The following is a 21,623-nucleotide window of genomic DNA, read 5'->3' as shown; positions in this document are numbered from 1 at the left end:
GGCAGCAAGTCTTCAACAATGTCATAATGAGCCCTAAGTTAAACTTAACAGATAGATGAACTTGTTCAATCAACATACCTTCTATCATTTTGTATATTAACGGTTGGTTTTTTGTTTGGTCTGGTTTGCAACACCATGGTAAGCCAAACCATAGCTGGGACAAACACCCAAGCTCCTGGAGAGGTGATAGCTGCTGCTTTGCTCCTCCCTGATAATTTTTCTGCTTCCCTTTGGCACATGACACCAGGTCCTTAGCATCCCTTGACTTCAGTCTCTTCCCTGTTCTCCTGATATACCCCTGATTATTGTCCCGCACCTCCAATTCTACTACCTTCAGCTGCTCTTACATACTTAGACCTTCATGATCCCACCTCCCTCTTCCTCCCTCCTGTTTTCCCCTTCAAATCCATCTTCTATGAACCCTTTCTTTTCATTTCCTACTCCTCATCCCCACAAAGCTTAAGTACAAGTAACTGCATGTGCTCAGATTCATCACTGGCTGCCATTGTCTCTTCCTCCACTTGTCGTTCCCCTCCAATGCACTCTAAGTGCAATGCAATCTAAATTTAGATTGCAAGCTCCAGAGGGCACTTCTGATTATATTTCTGTGTAAAGCACCTTGTACGCTGCTGGTGCTATATAAATAGCAATAATAGTGAGCACTTTCTTCTTTTAATCACATACTACAACTGTGTGTTGCATCTTAAAAGCTTTTCCATTGCGTCCTTTAACATACAGTCCCTTGAGATTTCTGCTTCCCACTGGTCTCTGTGTATAAAGAAAAGTGGGTGGGAAGGAGTTAATATGTACTGACCTCAGATTAGTATCCTTCTTTCTAATTCAACATTTCTTACCCATGCTCTTACATAGGCTGGCTAAGATTAGTTATGGTTTTCTCTAATTTACGTAATTTAACAATGAAATAATGGGAACGCATTGGACTTTTGCTTTCTCACAAAACTGAACAGATGCAGTACTGCGTTGGGAAAAGCTGAGAGTTACTCTCAGGGTGAGGGGCTTGTGAAACTATCAGTAAAAAGCATGTTTTTTGTTTGAAGGCTATAAGATTAGTTCTATCTCTTTTTCCTTGCACGTGTACTTTATTATTCCTGCTTCTTTTATTTTGCTACACAAAGAAAATGTGTGTATTAGGATTTTTAAAAGAAGGGGACAGGACAAACAACTGTATTGTAAGCTGTAAAGGAACAAATTTGAGTGCCTGATATTACTACTGTAAAAGGGAGGATAAATATATGGCTATGAGTTTAATTTCTCATATGATCTGTCTGTACCCCTATCAATATACAGTGGTACCTTGCAAGACGAAAAATGCGCAAGACGAAAGAGTTTCCGTTTTTTGAGTCGTTCCGCAAGACGAATTTCCCTATGGGCTTGCTTCGCAAGACGAAACGTCTTGCGAGTTCTTGCGAGTTTGTTTCCTTTTTCTTAAAGCTGCTAAGCCGTTAATAGCCGCTAAGCCGCTGATAGCCGTGCTTCGCAAGACGAAAAAACCGCAAGACGAAGAGACTCGCGGAACGGATTAATTTCGTCTTGCGAGGCACCACTGTAGGCGCTACCAAAAACCAACCAAAATTTAAAAAACGAGTCTTACACCAAAACTAAAGTCTAAGTAGCAGCAGCAGCATATAACGAGGGAAAATGATGTTTTATAGTAGAGGGGCAGTCATACTTTGCATGCCTGTGTTGTCTTAAAGAGAAGATATTTTAATTTATGATTATGATTTAACTGCATATCCATAAAACCCCAGGCACTGTTTCTCCTTCAGTGGACGCTCAGGTTGCGAACGTGATCTGTGTGGGATGCACATTCGCAACCTGCATCTGCGCATTACGGGTTACGTACTTAATTCGTTCCGGAGGTCCGTTCTTAACCTGAAACTGTTCTTAACCTAAAGCACCACTTTAGCTAATGGGGTCTTCCACTGTTACTACGCCGCCACCGGATTTCTGTTCTCATCCTGAAGCAAAGTTCTTAACCCGAGGTCCTATTTCTGGGTTAGCAGAGTCTGTAACCTGAAGCATATGTAACCTGAAGCGTATGTAACCCGAGGTAACACTGTACAGTTGTACCTTGGTTTTCGAACAGCCTAGTTCTCAAACGTTTTGGCTCCCGAACGATTGAAACCCGGAAGTGACTGTTCCAGTTTTCGAACGTTCTTCGGAAGCTGGACGTCCGATGGGGCTTCCGTGGCTTCTGATTGGCTGCAGGAGCTTCTAAATGTTTTCTAACATTTTGGAAGTTGAATAGACTTCTGGATTGGATTCCATTCGACTGTAGTTCTTTTTGAAGTGAAGTAGTTCTGAAATCACAGAAAGCTCAAAGAGTACTATCCGGTGCATAGTTAAGAGCACTGTCAATTTATTTCAGTAGAGTTAATGCCCTTTATGTAGACCTAACTGTTCACAGTCGCTGACTGGGATGTTCCTGCTTTCATACCTTAACCTAACTGGAGATGATAAAAGGATAATTGATATTATGAAACATGAAGTCCACTAGAATGGATAATTGTTTAAATATCACCAAAAATTGCACACTGTAAAAATCAGGGAGAGAAGAAGAAAAATGAAAATTGTTCATATTTCACCATGAGAAAATAAATATTTAGCATAGAAACCATAGGATATCTAAGATAGATTGTACGCCTTAATATTTAGACTTTGTTGTTGTTTGCTTTCAGCTGGGAGGTCTTGAGATTTCTTCTCTCCAACCTAAGGTGGTGGATAGAAGAGTATGCCTTTGACGGCTTTCGATTTGATGGCATATCATCTATGCTGTATCACCATCATGGTATTGGTAAGTTTAATCTGCACACCAGTGATGTTCAAATTATCATGCAGTAGTGTAGCCATACAATGATTTCAAATTTGTTAATAGTTTCCTTTTGAAAATCTTGGCTGAAGCCTACAGCTTTGACTTCCTGCTCTTGAGACTTTATGATTTTGTCTTATTAGGCACAGCTTTTAGTGGAGATTACAATGAATACTTCGGGATGCACGTTGATGATGAAGCTTTAGTGTACCTAATGATGGCAAACCACATGATACATTTCTTGCATCCAGAATGTATAACGATAGCAGAGGTAATTCTTAGAATACATGTTGACATAATTAGTTTTAGCTGTTTTATTATTTGAAATACAGTTTAATTGAATCAATTACAGTTACATTAGCAGCCATGTACTTATCTTTAAAGCAAGTTCCAGCCGCTGTTAAGCTTCTTGTTTTGTATTTTTTAAAATCAATTGATTGGAATTGGAGATTTAAATACATGCTTAAATCTCTCTCATTTAAATAACAGGAACATGAATTCACTCAGCTTGCGATGGAATGTACTGTTTGTTGATAGATGCCATTTAGTAAATTTTAATGTACCATTATTTCATTGTTCTATATATATATTATTGATTTTCATGAGAAAATAGCAATATAGAAACAAGTAAGTCTTCCCCCTCCCAACATATACTGATAGTAGAACAAGCAGTTGAAAAGCTTTTGAGGATATCAAAGCAAAAGAAGCTAGTGTCTTAATGGAGACGAAAGAATCATTTTACCAGTGCTCCACAGTCTCAGAAAGGTAGACAAAAGATGAAAACTTTTTATTTTAGGATGCTCACTGATTGCTAGTGATATATTTGGATAAACTAGTTCTATCATTTAGTCATAGGTACATTATTTCACAAATTAAATGTTAAATTCAGAAAGCACTGACATTTCTGAAGTACAGTATGATCATCTGAAATATTTTTAAACTTAGCCTGTTTAATAAGTGAGTTTCTTTATGATTTACAAATGTTTTATTCAAGGTGTTGAAAGCTTACAATTAGTATTGTCAAAGCAAATATGAACTAATATATGTATCACTGAAAATTCTAATCTGTGATAAATTAAGAGCCCTAAATGTTTGGCCCACTTCAGATTTATCAAGAAGATATTTTGGAATGCTTAGGTCTGTATGCATGATTTATGAACAAAACAACAAAATCAATGAGAAGATGCAAAGGAATATTATTTGCACAGTAAGATGATTAAACTCCAAAGCACTAACTTTGACTGAAAGGCCCGAACAAGTTATTTGCAGTTATTTTGATCAAAGAATTATGTCTAGAATCCTGCTAGCATTTAACATTGTGAAACTGTTTTACATGCAACTATTTTATATTCAACCTGGGAAAACAAAATTAAAGGGAATTACAGGCACACATAAATATTGGTATGTCAGCACTTAAATACTTCACATGGGCAGTACCAGCAGCTTCTTCATTTTAAAATGAAAAATATAGAGTATTCTCCTACCATGTAAGCATGGGAAATAAGAATTTCATATTCCGCCAAAAGAAACCATTACACACAAACACACAAGTTCAACAACATCAAGTATTTAAAACAAAAACTGATGAAATGAAGCAATTATGGGATATATTAAACTTAAAATTGTCTTATTGATTTTGGGGTTCATTTCAAGTAAAATTAGCCCATCATCTAGTGAGCCACAATATGGTTATCAGTATTCCTACCAATGAAGCAAAGTAGAGCCTGTTTGCATTACCTGATTTAAGATTTTTTTTAACAAGATGTGCCTTCAATTTATTCTACTTAAATTGAAAACTACTTCAACTTCAATACATCATTTTTTCTGTCTAGTGGGAGCCTCTATACAAAATGTGGAATTGATCCACATGCTCATGGTGGAACGAAATTGGGAGGGAGGAACTATTGATATCATTCTAAATTACAAATGGCTAGCATGAATTTGAGCTTGCATGTAATGATAGTGGAATGACTGGCGCCACAGGAGAGGAGCACGCTTTCGTCTAGAGTAGGATCGATTTGTAGTCTTGTTCTGTAAGGACCTGTCTGATAAAATTAAGTAACAGAATTCTTTTTAATATTCTGAATATTCGTCACTGAAAATGGGTTCTTCCATTGCTTTCCCTACACACATAGGGGCGAGGAATGTGTTAGAGAGGTAATGCATCTCTCACCGTTGCCCGTGATCAAATTCTGTTTCTGTTATGCCAGCATATAATTAATGGAATGTGTAAAAATGATATAATGTGAAAGAGAAAGTGAACAGACAGTTGAATTGTGTCCTTTATTAGTATTTCACATTGCATTTCGAGAACATCTAAGGACAGGCTTACACACATGAAATAATCCATTTCAGTTTCTCTCCCTACCCCAACTCCACATCTTGGTAGAACTAGTTGGATACTTTTATTTAATTTCCTGGTCCCCTTCTCATGGAGATACGGGGTTGGTGCTATGCAGTTCTTAATAAGTAGGATTTAAAGTTTTACATGATTTACACAGTAGTTATACCACAACCCAATTCCTGACTTATGAACCATATGTTTTTGAACTTTAACTCCCATCAACCAAAGCCAGCATTGCCAGCAGTCATAAATTCTGAAAGTTAGGGTCCAGAAACATTTGACAGACCACAGGTTCTGGCTTTTGTAGTTCTTTCTCCAGCTCACCCCTCTTCCAGAAAGCTTTTTCAACTTTTGGTAAGGTTTTGCTGTTTGGACAATGATCTTTGATTTGTAACATTGCATTGTTTTTCAAGGAAGTGTCTGGGATGCCTGCCCTTTGCTGTCCAATAACAGAAGGAGGAACTGGATTTGATTATCGATTGGCCATGGCAATTCCTGACAAATGGATTCAGGTCAGACTCTCTCTATAATAATAATAATAATAATAATAATAATAATAATAATAATGATAATAATGATAATAATGATAATAATGATAATTTATTATTTGTACCCTGCCCATCTGGCTGGGTTTCCCCAGCCACTCTGGGTGACTTCCAACAAAGATGAAAAATACACTAAAATGTCACATATTAAAAACTTCCCTGAACAGGGCTGCCTTCAGATGTCTTCTGAATGTCAGGTAGTTATTTATCGCTTTGACATCTGATGGGAGGGCGTTCCACAGGGTGGGCGCCACTACCGAGAAGGCCCTCTGCCTGGTTCCCTGTAACTTGGCCTCTCACAGTGAGGGAACCGCCAGAAGGCCCTCGGAGCTGGACCTCAGTGTCCGGGCAGAACGATGGGGGAGGAGACGCTCCTTCAGATATACTGGACCGAGGCCGTTTAGGGCTTTAAAGGTCAGCACCAACACTTTGAATTGTACTCGGAAACGTACTGGGAGCCAATGTAGGTCTTTCAAGACTGGTGTTATATGGTCTCGGCGGCCGCTCCCAGTCACCAGTCTAGCTGCCGTGTTCTGGATTAGTTGTAGTTTCCGGGTCACCTTCAAAGGTAGCCCCACGTAGAGCGCATTGCAGTAGTCCAAGCGGGAGATAACCAGAGCATGCACCACTCTGGCGAGACAGTCTGCAGGCAGATAGGGTCTCAGCCTACATACCAGATGGAGCTGGTAAACAGCTGCCCTGGATACAGATTTGACCTGTGCCTCCATGGACAGCTGTGAGTCCAAAATGACTCCCAGGCTCCGTCCATGGTCCTTCAGGGGCACAGTTACCCCATTCAGGACCAGGGAATCCTCCACACCTGCCCGCCTCCTGTCCCCCCAAAACAGTACTTCTGTCTTGTCTCTCTCTCTCTCCCTTCCTCTCTCAGCTCTAGCTCTGTTTCCTTTAACAAGATTAAATCTTTAGAGCATTTACAGTGTCAGTTTAATCAGGGCTTCACATATCTTGTCTTGTCTTACTAAACTGCCATAATTTTAGGATAATCATTCAGTCCTCCCTTCCCGCAAATCCTCTGTTCCTGCTAGGATAACTAAGAGGGAGTGTTATCTCCTCTTGCTATGTTTCACCAAAGTGGCATGCGACATGTTGCAGGAATGTTTGATACCATGACAATTATGTCCTTGGTTTTATGGATTGAATTTTGATACATTCTTACAGCAAACCTAACAAAATGAAGATTTAAAAATATATCTGGATCTGTGTTATGCACGTCAGTAGGACAAGGCTATGATGACACATTAATTTTGTATTTAGTAATATTGTGACTTAATTACAGTTAGACAAACTTCTCTTTAAAGCCTGCCAAATTCTGGTAATAAAATATAACAGTTTAAATATGTAACAGCCCTCCCCCCCACCAATAATGGCATGCTGAATGAATCCAAACTCTGCTATAGGTTCTTTTCCTAATAGAAAGAGTGCTACTTAGCTGTTGTTGTTTTTAATACCACTCTTCCTCCTAAAGGAGCTCAAGGCATCAAACAACAAAACAATAAAGACCATGCAAATAATTTTGAAACATTTGCAAACAATCAAATATCCTCACAGCTAAATTTCAGGGTTGCTAAGCAGAATATCTCTCGGCAATCAAATCCCTAAGTGAATGGGACTCTTTTTGAATTACACCTAAATGTTGATAACAATTATTACAACAGGCACACAACAAGACTAATGTGAACTGAAAATACTAAGAGAAAAAAGTAACTAGTGTGTGCATTAGACAGCTGCAAAAATAAAAGTTCAGCAGGATCACCTTTTTCTGCACTTTGAGAGACGTCCATTACTTCAACATAGTTCACTCTTTCAGCCACCCCCCCCCCAAAAAAAAAATAGTCTGGTAGAACAAATTTAACATTTTTGCAGTTTGACCCAGCTTTCCTGAAGACAAACCCTTTATTAAGCTAATTGCTATGAACATGTTGGAATTGTGTGTCTGAGAAGCATCTTTCTTAGTCCCTTCATGAGCCATTTTTTCCCTGATGATGATATTTGTTAATCCAGCTTGAACAGGGTAGGAAGGAAAGTGTGCAAAGTCCTTGCAATGCAGGCATGTTCAGTAAGGTACTGTATCTTTTGGTTCCCTTTTATGTGAACAGTCCTGAATAAAACACTGTTACATGAAGGGACGCAGGTGGCGCTGTGGGTTAAACCACAGAGCCTAGGACTTGCTGATCAGAAGGTCAGCGGTTCGAATCCCTGTGATGGGGTGAGCTCCCGTTGCTCAGTCCCTGCTCCTGCCAACCTGGCAGTTCGAAAGCACGTCAAAGTACAAGTAGATAAATAGGTACCTGTCAGGGAACTGCCATCGGAGCTAGAGGCGGAGGGAAGGCTCCAAAGGGATGCAGGAGAGGGTCCCAGTAGGGAGAGAGGCAGCCCATCTGCTGGGGAAGGAAATCAGCATAACACCAGTGGAGAAGGGGGGCAGGTGGGGGAATCGGGGAGGAGGCTCCAAGACTCTTCGCTGGAGACCAGCGGAGAGAGTACGGGTACTCCGCTGCCCACACCCTCCCTGCGCAGAAGACTTCTGCGCAGGGAGAGTAGGAGGAGACTTGGCGTCAAACAACTTTTATGCTGGAAAAGGTTTGGGAAACGCCCACTGACGGATTCTGCCAGCGACTGAGACAGTCACAACGCTGGAGGCTGCTCAGTCAGAAAGGGTTAACCAGGTAACCTAGCTAGGAGTGGCGGCAACTTACGCACGAACAACCCCTAAACCCATTACAGTACCGCTCCGGCGGGAAGGTAAACGGCGTTTCCATACGCTGCTCTGGTTAGCCAGAAGCGGCTTAGTCATGCTGGCCACATGACCTGGAAGCTGTACACCGGCTCCCTCGGCCAATAAAGCGAGAAGAGCGCCTCAATCCCAGAGTCAGTCACGACTGGACCTAATGGTCAGGGGTCCCTTTACCTTTACCTTTACCTTTACATGAATTCAACAAGTACTGCTAACAGCAAAAATCCAGTTATACATCCTTGTTTTTTTATGTGTGCATCATATACTTACCTACCTACCTGCATAGATTTGAAGGTGAATCGTCTTCCCAATAAAAATGTAGCCTAATAAAGATTTGTTTGTATACCTGGCGCTCAATATTAAGCAGAAGAAAAAGATGGTATGCACATTTTTTGTATTTTTGCACACAAGCTACTTTGTCACATAGATTAACAACATGAAAGTAAAGAATTCGCCTTTTCATTTTGACACGGTCTAATAGCAGATTAGCCTGTTTTGATATTAATTAATTTTTAACTTGCTCCAAGCATTTCCTATGCTGCATGCCAGACAGTAAAATACCCAGTGAAACACTACAGAAATAACTCTTCTTCTTTTAAGGTTCAGCAATCATCAGAGGCTTATGCAGTATTGCATAATAAGGAACAGGAAGGTTTAGCAGTGAAATTGCTACATTTAGTCAACCATTAAAATGATGGCAAGTAGCCCTCATTGTTTTACAGAAGTATAGAGAAAATCAATTTAAATAACACTGACATGCATAGTTAATAATCAGACGTTGGCAGCTGTTTTGGCAGAAAAGTAAAATATGGACTTTAAAATGCTACAGTATATTACGGAGTTGAAAGAAGAATACCATTTGGGACATCAAAAAGTAGACTTTTACCATTTCAGTTATTCTGAAAGACTCAGAATACGAATGTTAGCTTGACAATTCAGAGGGCGAAGCGTGGAAAAAAGTGATACAGTGTAACAAACAACAGTAATTTTGAATGATTCCTTTTTAATTTTGCAGATAATTAAGGAGCTTAAGGATGAAGACTGGGATATGGGCAATATAGTGTTCACGCTAACAAATAGGAGATACGGAGAGAAATACATTGCGTATGCAGAGAGTCATGACCAGGTACAAAGCTTGAGAGGAAAATTGAAATTCTGAGACACTGTTCAAAGACCTAGGGAAAATTTTGAAGAAGGATAAAAAATCTTGGTGAACACAGAAACCCAGGCATGTCTGTGAGCGGGGAGGGAGGGAGAGAAGGGGAAGGAGGCAGCAGCCTCTGCTGCTAGTACTACCGTCCTCCATTCTGTGGCTGGGCCAAGCTGTAGAGGTGAGTGCAGGTGTTGCGGCTGGGAGAAGGGGAAGGGAAGGGGTGGGGTGCTGGTTGGGTACGAAGAGCAGATGGGGCAAGGTAGAGGGAGAGGTTGAATAAGGGGAATGGAGGTGCAGCATTAATTAATTGTGGGCAGTGCAGGAGAGAGTGTGATAGAGAGAAAAGGGGGGAAGAGGGTCATGGTGCGTACCGGAAGCTTTTTTTCTAGGAAAGGAAAACAGCCACTGCTCTTCAGGGTTTTGTATTGCATGAGAGTCCCTTCCCTAGTTATACATCCAGATCAAAGCAAGGAAGCTTTTCTGGCCAAAGGGCTTTATCTCCTCTGTCCCTGGCAGGCCAAAGTTGACAGGTGAGCAGAGCTCATTTGTTAGGAGCACAGTTGATAATGTTTAACTGTGTTGGGCAGCATGTTACTTTATTTGTACTAGAACATGTCTTGAATCTGTAGCTTAGGAACCAATGAAATGCAGAAGATTTCTTTCCTCACCCCTTTATTTGTCAACGCAGGCTCTTGTTGGCGACAAGACCCTGGCGTTTCGGCTGATGGATGCAGAGATGTATGAGAACATGAGTGTCATCTCACCTTTTACTCCAGTTATTGATCGAGGAATACAGCTTCATAAAATGATTCGCCTCATAACTCATGCCATGGGAGGAGAGGGTTATCTCAACTTCATGGGTAAGTAACTCCGTGCCAAAAAAGAAAAGATGTTTTGTCGTGATATACAACTCAAGAGGTTGCATCCAGACTCATTGAAATCAAAAGGACAAGTTAGTGAAGAATAACTGCTTTCAATATGACTGGAGCAGGATTGACTTTCAAGGGTGTATTTGTGTGATTGCACACTAAATAAAAGTCTTGATATCAATGGGGCTCACTCCAATCCAAGTGGGTGTAGGATTGCATTTTATGTCTGGGTCTAACCTTTTGTCTCTTTTGCCTTGTGGAAATGTTATCCATAAAAAGGTTTTATGCTGTAGTCTAATTCGTTGTTGATCAACAAAGCTGATTTACTATTTTCTGTAGCTACTGCATGAAAGTTTCAGAGCACAGAGTTTTAGGTCTTGCTCTAGATAAGCTGGAAGTCTATCCTTGCCCTGTTTCGGTAGGTTTTCCTTGTCTCATCTATGCAAGTTGTCAAGTGGCTTTATCACCCACCATCATTTTCCCTCCTCCACGCTGCGAACCTGTTTCTTCAGGTGCTGAAAGTCAGCAAGGGAGAATCAGTTGTCCCCTAAATAATCACAAATCATTGCCCCAAAGATGCAATAAAATGACTTTTGAGCTCTTCCCTTTTAGTTCTTTCCCAGATTTCCCATCCCATTGGCTGGCCAACTGATGGTCATCTTTCCATAAGTGTCCAGATTACTGTCAGCCTACATATCAAATTTTGCACCCCAGTCTTAAGTGGGTAGGTCCCAAAATGCCTCCCCAGTCTATTGACTGCTGCATGCTACAGTGCAACTGTTTTCCAAGAACCTCACTCTACTGCACTGGATGCCACTGCCCTCGCAGCTTCTGTGGCTCCTGAGGCTAGCAAAGCACCTGCCATCTGTAATGATGTCTTGCTGTTGGAGCAATTTCAGAACTGCACCAGTGGCCTTGCCCTCGGCCTGTACATACGCCTCACCTCCCAGGATGCCCTGCCAGTGCTGTCCCCACCCACTCAATGCCCTCTAAGCAGCAAGAGGAGAGGAAGGAGTAGACCTATTTTCAGCATCATTGTTGCTCCTGTGAATGTTCTTAAGTATGTTGAGGTGGTGTCTAGATTGTGGAAAAAGCACACAGATAGGCAGTCTTCCTTATTGAAATACAGTTTGTAGAATGCTCTAAATTATTTTAACAACAACGCATGCTGACATTATTTTGTCACTGTGTTGCAAGTACAATTGCAAATATGTTTACCATGTTTACCAGTAGATTTTTTTGTGGTATTAAGAGCCAGGAGGCCGTGGTAAAGATGGGATTCTGTGGTCGTTATTTTATCTGAGGAACTGTAAGAATATTGATATATTAATTACTTTGTGCTGGATCAGGCATAGGCAAACTCGGCCCTCCAGATGTTTTGGGACTACAACTCCAGTCATCCCTAGCTAACAGGACTAGTGGTCAGGGATGATGGGAACTGTAGTCCCAAAACAGCTGGAGGGCCAAGTTTGCCTATGCCTGGGCTAGATGTTTTCTTTTATGCATGATTACCTTGATGAATAGCTTGGAGATTATATTTTTTGCAGTCATACTCTATTGGTACTTTTAGAACACTGACAAATAAGTGGTGAAATAATATCAAAGCAATATTGTTTGATAATAAAATATGTATGTTTCCCCCTTGCAGAAAAATAAAGATAATAAATGTATGTACAGTTAGTTTGTAGACAGAAATCAAAGTAAAGTACCGTATTTTTTGCACCATAACACTCACTTTTTTCCTCCTAGAAAGTAAGGGGAAATGTTTGTGCGTGTAATGGAGGGAATGCCTACGGGTGGCATGCCTACGGATTTTCCTCCTCTAAAAACTACGTGCGTGTTATGGTCGGGTGCGTGTTATAGAGCGAAAAATACAGTAATTCCCATTGCGCTACAACTTAGCAAACTCGAAGAGGAGATGTTTGGGAGAAATGCCCTTATATAGAAAGTTTGACTACGATAGGAATTACTTAAGTGTCATTCATTCATTCATAATGTTATATATATATGCCACTTTAACACACACACACACACACACACACACACACATCATGCTTAAAGTGACTTACAACAAAGAAAACAGGAATGCGTTTCAAAATCCAAAGTGGAAAAACAATTTCATAACATAATAAAACAATGGTGAAGTACAAAATACCACATACATTTCAGTACTATAAATATAACAAAATTACATTAACAACTTGCAGCATCCAGCAACAAAAATAACAGGGGAGCCTGACAGATTCACCTTGGTCCTAGAAACATCCCGCCCATGATGTTTCTGGCAGTCCCTCACCTGCAGCAGGTGTCTTCTCTTCATCATCTCTTTGTCATAGGGACCAAATAAAATCCCTTATCTCAACACATCTATAAATTAGGCTTTAAAGCAGTATTAAAGTAGTTATCATCCACCCACTGTTTGAATTTCATGTCCTGCTGTTCCTCCCTTCCTTCCCATTGCCCCCCTACCACCATCAGATAAGGCCAATTAATTTCTCTTAATGAATAAATGTATGTGTAAAAGAACTAATAATACTAATTACAAATGGGCTGCAATAATAATCCACACCTCCCCCCCAAAAAAAAGCCTTGGCGAAGAGAGACATCTTCAGCTGGTGTTGAAAGCTATGTAATGCAGATGTCTTTTAACTGATTTTAAAAATATTGTATATTTTCATTGTTGTTAACAATTCCATTGTTGGAATCTCATGATGAAGGCTGGGTAAGAAATCTATTAAAGCTAATCTAAATCTACCTGTAAATCCAGTGGGTCACATTCAGCCACAGGATGAGTGAAGCATCTCACTACAGCAGAAGTTCCATATCTACAAGTTTGCTTGTGTGGAGATAGGTAGAGAGAAGGAGAGAGGACAGGTAAGGGGTTCTTCCCACAACCCCATCATTGCAGTTTTTATCGTCAAATGAAATCTACAATGAGTAGACCTGCAATAGACAAACAGACCATTTGGTCCCTTCCCAACATCAACATGTTTGATTGCACCACTGTTATCATTTGATTATGTTACATAGCTTATACAGTCAAAGTAATTTTTATATTACCTTAAAATTATTGTGACATGCTGAATAGCACATCTGAATCATGTAGTTTGCACATTGATTTAGCACAGGCTGGGCTCAAAGTCCTTATTTACATGGTGAGGGGCTAAGCCTGAGACTTTGGCCATGTTGAAACTGTTCCAATAAGCAACGTCTGAGGAGGCCCTCAAAAGTGCACTTTGTTACAGCAAGCTGGTTCACATGTAGCACTAAGCCATGGTTTATTCGCTCATGCAGACAAGGCCCAGCAGCTTAACCATGGATTATTAACCAGACAAACACAAAAATGGTCTTAGTGTTACAAGTGAACTGAGACAGCTTCACACTACAAGCTTTTGACTGTCCTTGTTACTTTAATTTCCCTGCTTGCAGCTATTCTTTTCACCTAGATAAGAAAAACAAACATGTAAACCAAATCGTAATTAGTGGAGGAATATGCCAAATTCTCCTGACCCCTTGAATTCATGCCTGCTCCTCCCCATTCCAACCCAGGGCTTCGCATAGGGGGATGTGGGTCCTGGGGCATATAACACTGTCACTCCACATTGCCTTCATCTCTTGCCTGCCTTTGCCACCTCACACTTTACATGGTGATGTTGACAGCTAGGGCTGTCTTAAGCATATGCGGCACCGGGGTGCAAAGATCTGCCTGGCACACACACACACACCCCGGTTGCCCAGTCCCAGGCACGCAGGAGGACGGAGCCAGCTGGCCGCCTACCTCAGCGTCTTGCTGGCTCTGTCACCCCCGAACTCGTGACAAAGCGATGGGCGGGCTCTTCCCTGGACTCAACTCTCGGGCCCCGGAATCTTGGTCTGGCGCCCTTGAAAGCCCGGCGCCCAGGTGCCCCACACCCCTAGCGCCTATGGGTAAGACGGCCCTGTTGACATCAACTCCTCCCAGCTTACTCTGTGGTTGATAGGCAGCATACTCTTCCTTCCATACTTTCCCCCTTTTCCCCACTGCATACTTTTCCCCACTTCCATACTTTCCCCCTTTCCCGCACTTCCATACTTTCCCCCCTTTCCCACTGACAGCAAGACCCTCCCTCCCCTCCCTCCCTCACCCTAAGCAGAACCTACCAAGGGGGTAGGAGGTGGAAGGGCTACCCAGGTGCCATGGCTGCCGACTGTGGGAAAATGGTGCCAGGCATGGGGCACCTCAGAGTTGTGGATTGCCTTTCTTGCTTTTTCTAGGAATCCAGTACTATGAACCCCCAAAGGAAGATCTGTTTTATTTGCTTTTGTAGATGATGGGATGATAGAGACAAGTTGGCTTCTCAAACAAATAACTGCTTGCGAAAGCAATTCCAAGCGGTGACAGGAGGCCCTGAAGGTCTATCAATCTGCACAGGGTTAACTATGAATTTTAGCGAGGACTTCTACTTCTTAGGAAATAAACATACATATTAAGCCCAAAATAGATATGGCCAACCCTGTTGCGCTTCCCCTGCTGGAAGCTAGATCATTTTCCTTAGTTTTATTCAGAGAAATCTATTGACTTGTGATGGATTACTATTACATGTGCAGTGTTAAAATGGTATGATAAATGGTATATTTTGCAGGGTAACAGATCTGTAGGAAGAAATGTTTAGCAATAGGAGTCCTAATGAATAATTTCATTCTCTCCGTACCTTGCAATAGCAGAAAATGCGACGGATTCATGCTGAGACTCGTTTCTCATGAAATCAATAGATTTTTAGTCTTGGCACATTTAAAATAAAAGGGGGCTGGGATTTTGCTGTCTGAACAGGTTATTAAGGAGCTGCAAACCACACACACACATGCACATGTGCATCTGCACACAAACACAAAAATTATAGTATAGTATATAGCCTCCCCTACCATTTTCTGTGGCAAAAAGTAGTGAATTGAAACTTTGATTATAGATTTATAACGCTCACTAGAATTAATTTGTCAGTATAAATACCATAGTTGAAACTTTTACTTATATATGGGAAAGCAAGAAGCCTGAAGGAACTCCTTACATCTTGAGCAGTTAGAGAAATTGAGTACACTGGTGATGTGTGTGTGTGTGTGTGTGTGTGTGTGTGTGTGTGTGTGTGTACTGCATTTATGCATGAAATGAAGGACTGGATGCATTGTTTAGAGAATGCACAAACCTAAAGGATTGGGGTTCATAAAGACAGAAATGGAAGGTGTTTATAAATAAATCACGGAAAATCTGTGGTACTAATTCAATTCAAGTCGCTCGTGATGTTTTGGAAAGCCTGGGCCGCAATATATACAACAAAGGTTATCAAATGTGAGGGAATGTCTACAAAGGGCATGCTGCCAAAAATGCTAGCGATTTCAAATAAAAACAAGAGAAAGTTAAAGCTGACTTGTGTCAAATATTATGAATAAATTGTCTCCCAGCTGCTTAATTCTTTTCACTGTGGGATGCATTGGGAGAAAAATGCATTTGTAGCTGCAGTGCTCAAGAGTGTTCTGCCAAGGTAGGAACCACACTTGGATGGATTTAGTATTGCGTTCACACTTTATTGGTGTTTTTATTATTTCAGATTAAATTACTCTAAAGAAGACTGGATCACTGAATAAGCTTAGTTAAAAAAAAGAATCACTTTAGAGATTTGTGTTCTATCTAAGCTATTTTAACAAAATTAAATACACTTATTCTCAGAGTTTAAAAGTCCAACATGATGCAGAGTTGACTCAGGCATGTTAAATTTAATGCTTGAAGCATAATTTTAGTAGTAGCAAATATGTGTGCTTTGTACTACCATCTGCATATTGTTAACTGTTCCGCAATACAGTAAAAATATTTAATCCATGTTGTCTGATAATGCAAACATATGCATATTTACTTGGAAGGGATTCCCACTCAGTTTTCTGGTAAGCCCAGTCAATTGTCTACAGGATTTGCAGACCATTTTGAACAAAACCAGGACTACTAACCAGGACTACCATTAGGATATTTTGTTAAGTGTAGGACAGTGTCCTCCATTACAGTTGCGATTGAAATTATTCAACCTCCATTGCAAATTAAGCTTATTATCAAAATTTTCATACTTTCAGCTGTTTGCAATGAGCAAATCAAACAAAAGCAATTGTGATAGCTCAACACAACAGATGCTTCAAGTGGTTCCCTCAAATTCAGCTGAAAATGCAACTTATACTGGCTTCTCCAGGATGCTAGACTAGATAGACCACTGGCCTGATCCAGCAGGCTCTGCTTATGTTCTTATGAACTTAAAACATCTGATAAAGGTGATTTGACCCACAAAGAAGCTTGCTGATGTTGCAGTCCGAAGAAATTGTTTTTGAATGCCAGGGAATTTTGGTCAGACTAGCTTTCCCCCAAGCCTTCTCTCCACAGCCTGCTTGCCTTCAACCTAATTTTCCGCCACTGAAAAACAGCATAGAGAGTCCTGACATGATTTTGATATCCATCACAGTGTTGGGTTGGGCAAAAAGGTTTAAAACACTCCACACAGCTCAGTACTATGTTGAGGATAAAGATTGCAACTCATCTCTCTGATCATTTGAAGAGTGGGGAAGGATCAATAGTCCTTTTACTCAGGGCAGTGTATGGCCTGCATGTTCATGCAAGCAATAATGTGGGGGGAGCCACACCCACTGTCCATGTGACCAAAGGTGAATTAACCCCTTGAGCTGCACCCCCCATCCCTTTCATTTCTCTTATTTGACACCCCACAGAAAATCTGCTCTGATTTCCTAGAATTAATTCTCATTGTTTAATTCTGTATTTTAAACCAGTATACCTCAATTTTAAACCCACCATGAATCCGTTCATAAATCAAAAGGGTGCCCTTTTATTTTTAGTTCTGTTAGAAAGAGAGTGAGATTCCTTTCTTCACACATATCATTATCTGTTCCTCCTCCAACCACCAAACCCTATAGCCTTTCCATGAGGAAAGGTGTTTTTTCATAATATAATATAATATAATATAATATAATATAATATAATATAATATAATATAATATAATATAATATAATATAATATAATATAATATAATATAATATAATATAATATAATAATTTATTATATATACCCTGCCCATCTGGATGGGTTTCCCCAGCCACTCTGAACGGCTTCCAACAAAAAATTAAAAATGCATGAAAACATTAGTCATTAAAAACTTCCCTAAACAGGGTTACCTTCAGATGTCTTCTAAATGTCAGGTAGTTGTTTATTTATTCGACATCTGATGGGATGTTGGAAGTGTGTTTGTGTGCGCGTGTGCGCGCGCATGCACTGTACATCTGTACATGCACTGTTTTATTTTCAGTCTCTAGCCAGCTGCAAATGTTGAATTTTTAACCTATTAATCACAATACATGTCGTTGTTTTCCCCATTGATCTGTGTGCCATGATGCCAAAACCTTTGCCTTGGGTATTATGTGGTTGGGAACTACCGCCCTCCGCTTCATTGACCCTCACCTGCCTTTTGATTCCTCATTCATCCATTTTGGAAAGATTGGAGGTCTTTTTATTCTGTTTAGGATTTTGCCATCTTTATTTCACCTGAAAACTTGTTGTTTACTCCAGAGCAAAGTTCTCACTGGGAATTGGTTCTACCACTTCAGACTGCAGGTGGGGACTCAAGTGTTCAGATTTCAAGATGTAGAAAATTACTGTGTAAGGAAAAGAAATAACCTAGAACCTCTCTTCCTTAACTGCTAGTTTTCTTCCTTTTTTTCTTTATATCGTATTTTTCTGGTATGAAAGAGCAATCAGGCATTTGAATTCCCATCTACAGTCTATGAGCTACATGCAGGTTTACCACCTCATTGAAAACTATGCCATAATTTCACTAAAATAATTTTTAAAACACCAGTTCCAATGCAGCTCTTTGGGAACACCCCACAATTTGTTTCCTTCTATAGTGTAAAGAACTCCAGTAGGAATCTGCCACATTGTCCTTATAAATTGTTTAGCATATGTAGGGTTGATAGTTGCTTTGTTCAGACAATGCTGCACAAGGCGGACTGTATTTGCCATGTGGCAGAGTTATTTGTAGAAGGGAACACAGAGAAACTGCTGAAGTTGTTAACTCTAAATGTGTTCTCTTAGCTTTTTTTATCCCAGAAATTTCAACACAATTTTAGCAAGATTTTAAACCATGGTCACTTAGCAAATGACAGTGGGCAGAAATAAATAAATGGTAGCTTTATATACTAACTTACTACCTAGTTAATCTTCAATTTACCTTATTTACTGGTAGCTTTTTCTGTTCTTTTTTTGGTATGATATATATTTTGAACTCTTAAATGTTTGCTTTTCTCAACTGAGATTGTGATAATGGGAATCAAAGCCACCCAATAATTACTTCAGTAAGAAGCGGTATAAATTACTGATCCTCCCCCCTTTTTAAACCATGATGAACTTATTTCCTGTGTTCTTAAAGATATACACTGGCTTCTAATTTGTTTCCAGACATAATTCAAAGCACTGGTTTGGCCTGTAAAGTCCTGAATCATGTGGGTACCAAACATTTAAACAGACATTTTGTTCTCTTAGGAATCTTCCTGTCTTCTGAGGCCCTTCTCATTTATCTTCTTAGTGCTACACTAAGTCCTGTTCTTCGATGACTTTAACAGATATAAGTCATATTTGATCAGTAGTTTTACTCCAGTAGTTTTACTCCAGTGTTCCTTTATTTTCTGTTTGTTGCCATTGTTGCTGCTGCTGCTGCTTTATATAACTTAATTGGCATTATAGGGTGCCTGCTAAGGTGGCATGATAGTCAATTGTTGAGGGAATCAATATGTTTTAATGCTGTAGAGGCTGTTAACATAGGCCTGGTTGTCATGATGAGGCAAGACAGACGGTGGCTTACTGGAACCCACCTTGCTTCTCCCTGGTTTTTTTTAGTGTGGTTTATTAGCTCAGCCAAGGTTTGGCTTAGCATGTGGTCCAAACCGGGCATCCTAGTTAAGCTCTCTCCTTACCCATGAGCTATGAAATGAGCTAAGAAATGAGTTTTCATTTTAGGATGGAACACTTATCCACCTCAATCTGTGTGTGCTCTTCTACGCAAGCATCACCAGAATATTCCCATTTGGCACAAAAAGACCAGCACAAAGGGGCACTTCACTTTCTTCCCATGCTGGGAACTCCCTCTGTCAACCATACTAACCTATCAGTAGCTATACCAGCCCTGGATAGAGCTTGAAGGGAATGAAAGAGGAAGGCAGTGCCTATTAAATGTTTTCAGTTATCACCAGACTAGACTAGACCTATCCCTATAGCACTGTGCAACTAGGAACAGTGACATTCTGGAGTGTGGAACAGAGCTGAACACAAGGTAAGAGACTTGGTATTAAACTGAGGGAAGTTCTTCCTCTTCAGTTGTCTTGCAGAGGACACTGCTTTATGCAGTTTCAGCACTGTCTGTGTCTCACTTCTTGATGCTTCCGATTCATATAGCTAGTTTTTCTCTTTTCTTAAGATAGATAGATAAATAAATAAATAAATAACATCATTTTTTCAGCCTGTGTACAATTTAAGAGGTATCCGGATCTTAAAGGGGTGAATTTTGTCTTACTTAACACTGTATAGATGATATTTCATCATTTCAGCACTTCTTCCCCTTTTTATTGCTTGCAGTTACTGTTTGTATTAAGAAAGTAAAAAAAATAAAATGATTGTTTCTTTGTTCAATGAGCCATTAAATATGTAACAATCTAGAATATGTAATAAAAGCACTCTTACTGTAGTTAACTTGATTGCTATAAATTTATTCAAAATATTATCAGTTTATGTAATTATGGTGTACTTTAAAAGCTGTGTTTTATAAATCAGCTATTCTAAAGCATCTCATAAGGGAGAAAGCAGATTGCAATGAAATACATTTTATTATGTATAAGCATTTTCTTTTTGAGGCTCTGAAGTGAGTCTTTATAACAAGTTTATAAAATGGTTTTGTATGCATTACTGACTTTGCTCATAATGGACGCTGAAGGGGGGAAAGCAATTTATTTCCTGTATTTCAAGCACAAAGCACTTTCCAAGGAAGGCTTCCAGCCTAGGTTTTGATCCCATCACAGATTTTTGTTCAGAAGCGGTATTTTTTGGATGCCTAACTTTTCATTTCTGTTGTGAGTGCTCTTACTAATCTCTTGAGATTCAAGGATAGAACTTGCTGTAGATACGTGCAAATAAAGTGAGGATACCACTATTCCCAGTCAGAGTCATAAAGGAAGATTTTGGAATAGGTGACAATAATCACACCATTTCTGGATTAAATAATCTGTATCTCTTTCATGTTTTACTGTGGAGGGGGTGAGAATGGGACCTGTAGCTCCCCAGAGGTTGGCTCAAGCTTCCATCAGACCCAGCCAGTATAGCTAATGGCATGGGATTGTAAAGTTGTGCTCCAAACAACTTGTAGGCTGTACTCCATGCCAAAATTCATATATCTATGTTCAAGAGGTAATGAGGTTCTAAAAAGAGTATCAGTCACTTGCTAATCCCAACAAGATTAACAGGACAATATTAGTTATGCTTCCTCAGAAGTAAGGCTTACCAAGTCCATTCAGACTTGATTCTAAGTAATAGCTCAATCTTAATCACATTTACAGTGGAACCTGGGTTTTTGAGTGTCTTGGAAGCTGAACATTTCAGAAACCAAACGCTGAAAACCCGAAAGTAATTGCTTCTGTTTTCGAATGCGCCTTGGAAGTCAAACAGCTTCCACTGCACGTTTTTCCATTTTCTCAATAGAAATTGCCAGCAGCCCTTTGCGCCTCAGTTGTTGAATGTTTTGGAAGTCGAACAGTCTTCTGGAAGGGATTTTGTTCGACAACCGAGGTTCCACTGTACTCAGAAGTAATTCCTATTGAATTCAGTCAGGCTTATTCCCAGGTAGGTGAGTTTAGAATTGCATCCTAAAGAACTCAATGTTGCATTCTCTTCACATCAAATCTATTAATTTATTGGCCACTCTTAATTCTTCTGGATAAAGCAATGAAGTGAATTGATTTCTCCTCCCCATATTTACTCAGTAGCATCACAAATGGCCTCAGGCAAAATGCTATAATCAGTTCCACCCTGAGCAGCTTTGCATAATCAGCTCCATTTT

At 40.0% G+C, this 21,623-nt stretch overlaps 1 protein-coding gene across 1 annotated transcript in view; it reads left to right on the top strand.

The window, feature by feature from the left end:
- The window catches only part of GBE1 (1,4-alpha-glucan branching enzyme 1), a 162,157-nt gene that overhangs the window by 91,850 nt on the left and 48,684 nt on the right, over nt 1-21,623 (top strand). Inside the window, 5 exon segments of the mRNA XM_083498636.1 lie at nt 2,700-2,815; nt 2,974-3,101; nt 5,588-5,686; nt 9,490-9,600; nt 10,316-10,487. Of these exon segments, the coding sequence (XP_083354762.1) occupies nt 2,700-2,815; nt 2,974-3,101; nt 5,588-5,686; nt 9,490-9,600; nt 10,316-10,487 (626 nt within the window).

Source organism: Podarcis liolepis, assembly GCF_965112155.1.
Source record: "Podarcis liolepis genome assembly, chromosome: 4".
NCBI lineage: Eukaryota > Metazoa > Chordata > Lepidosauria > Squamata > Lacertidae > Podarcis > Podarcis liolepis.
This window is presented reverse-complemented; position numbering and strand designations above follow the sequence as displayed.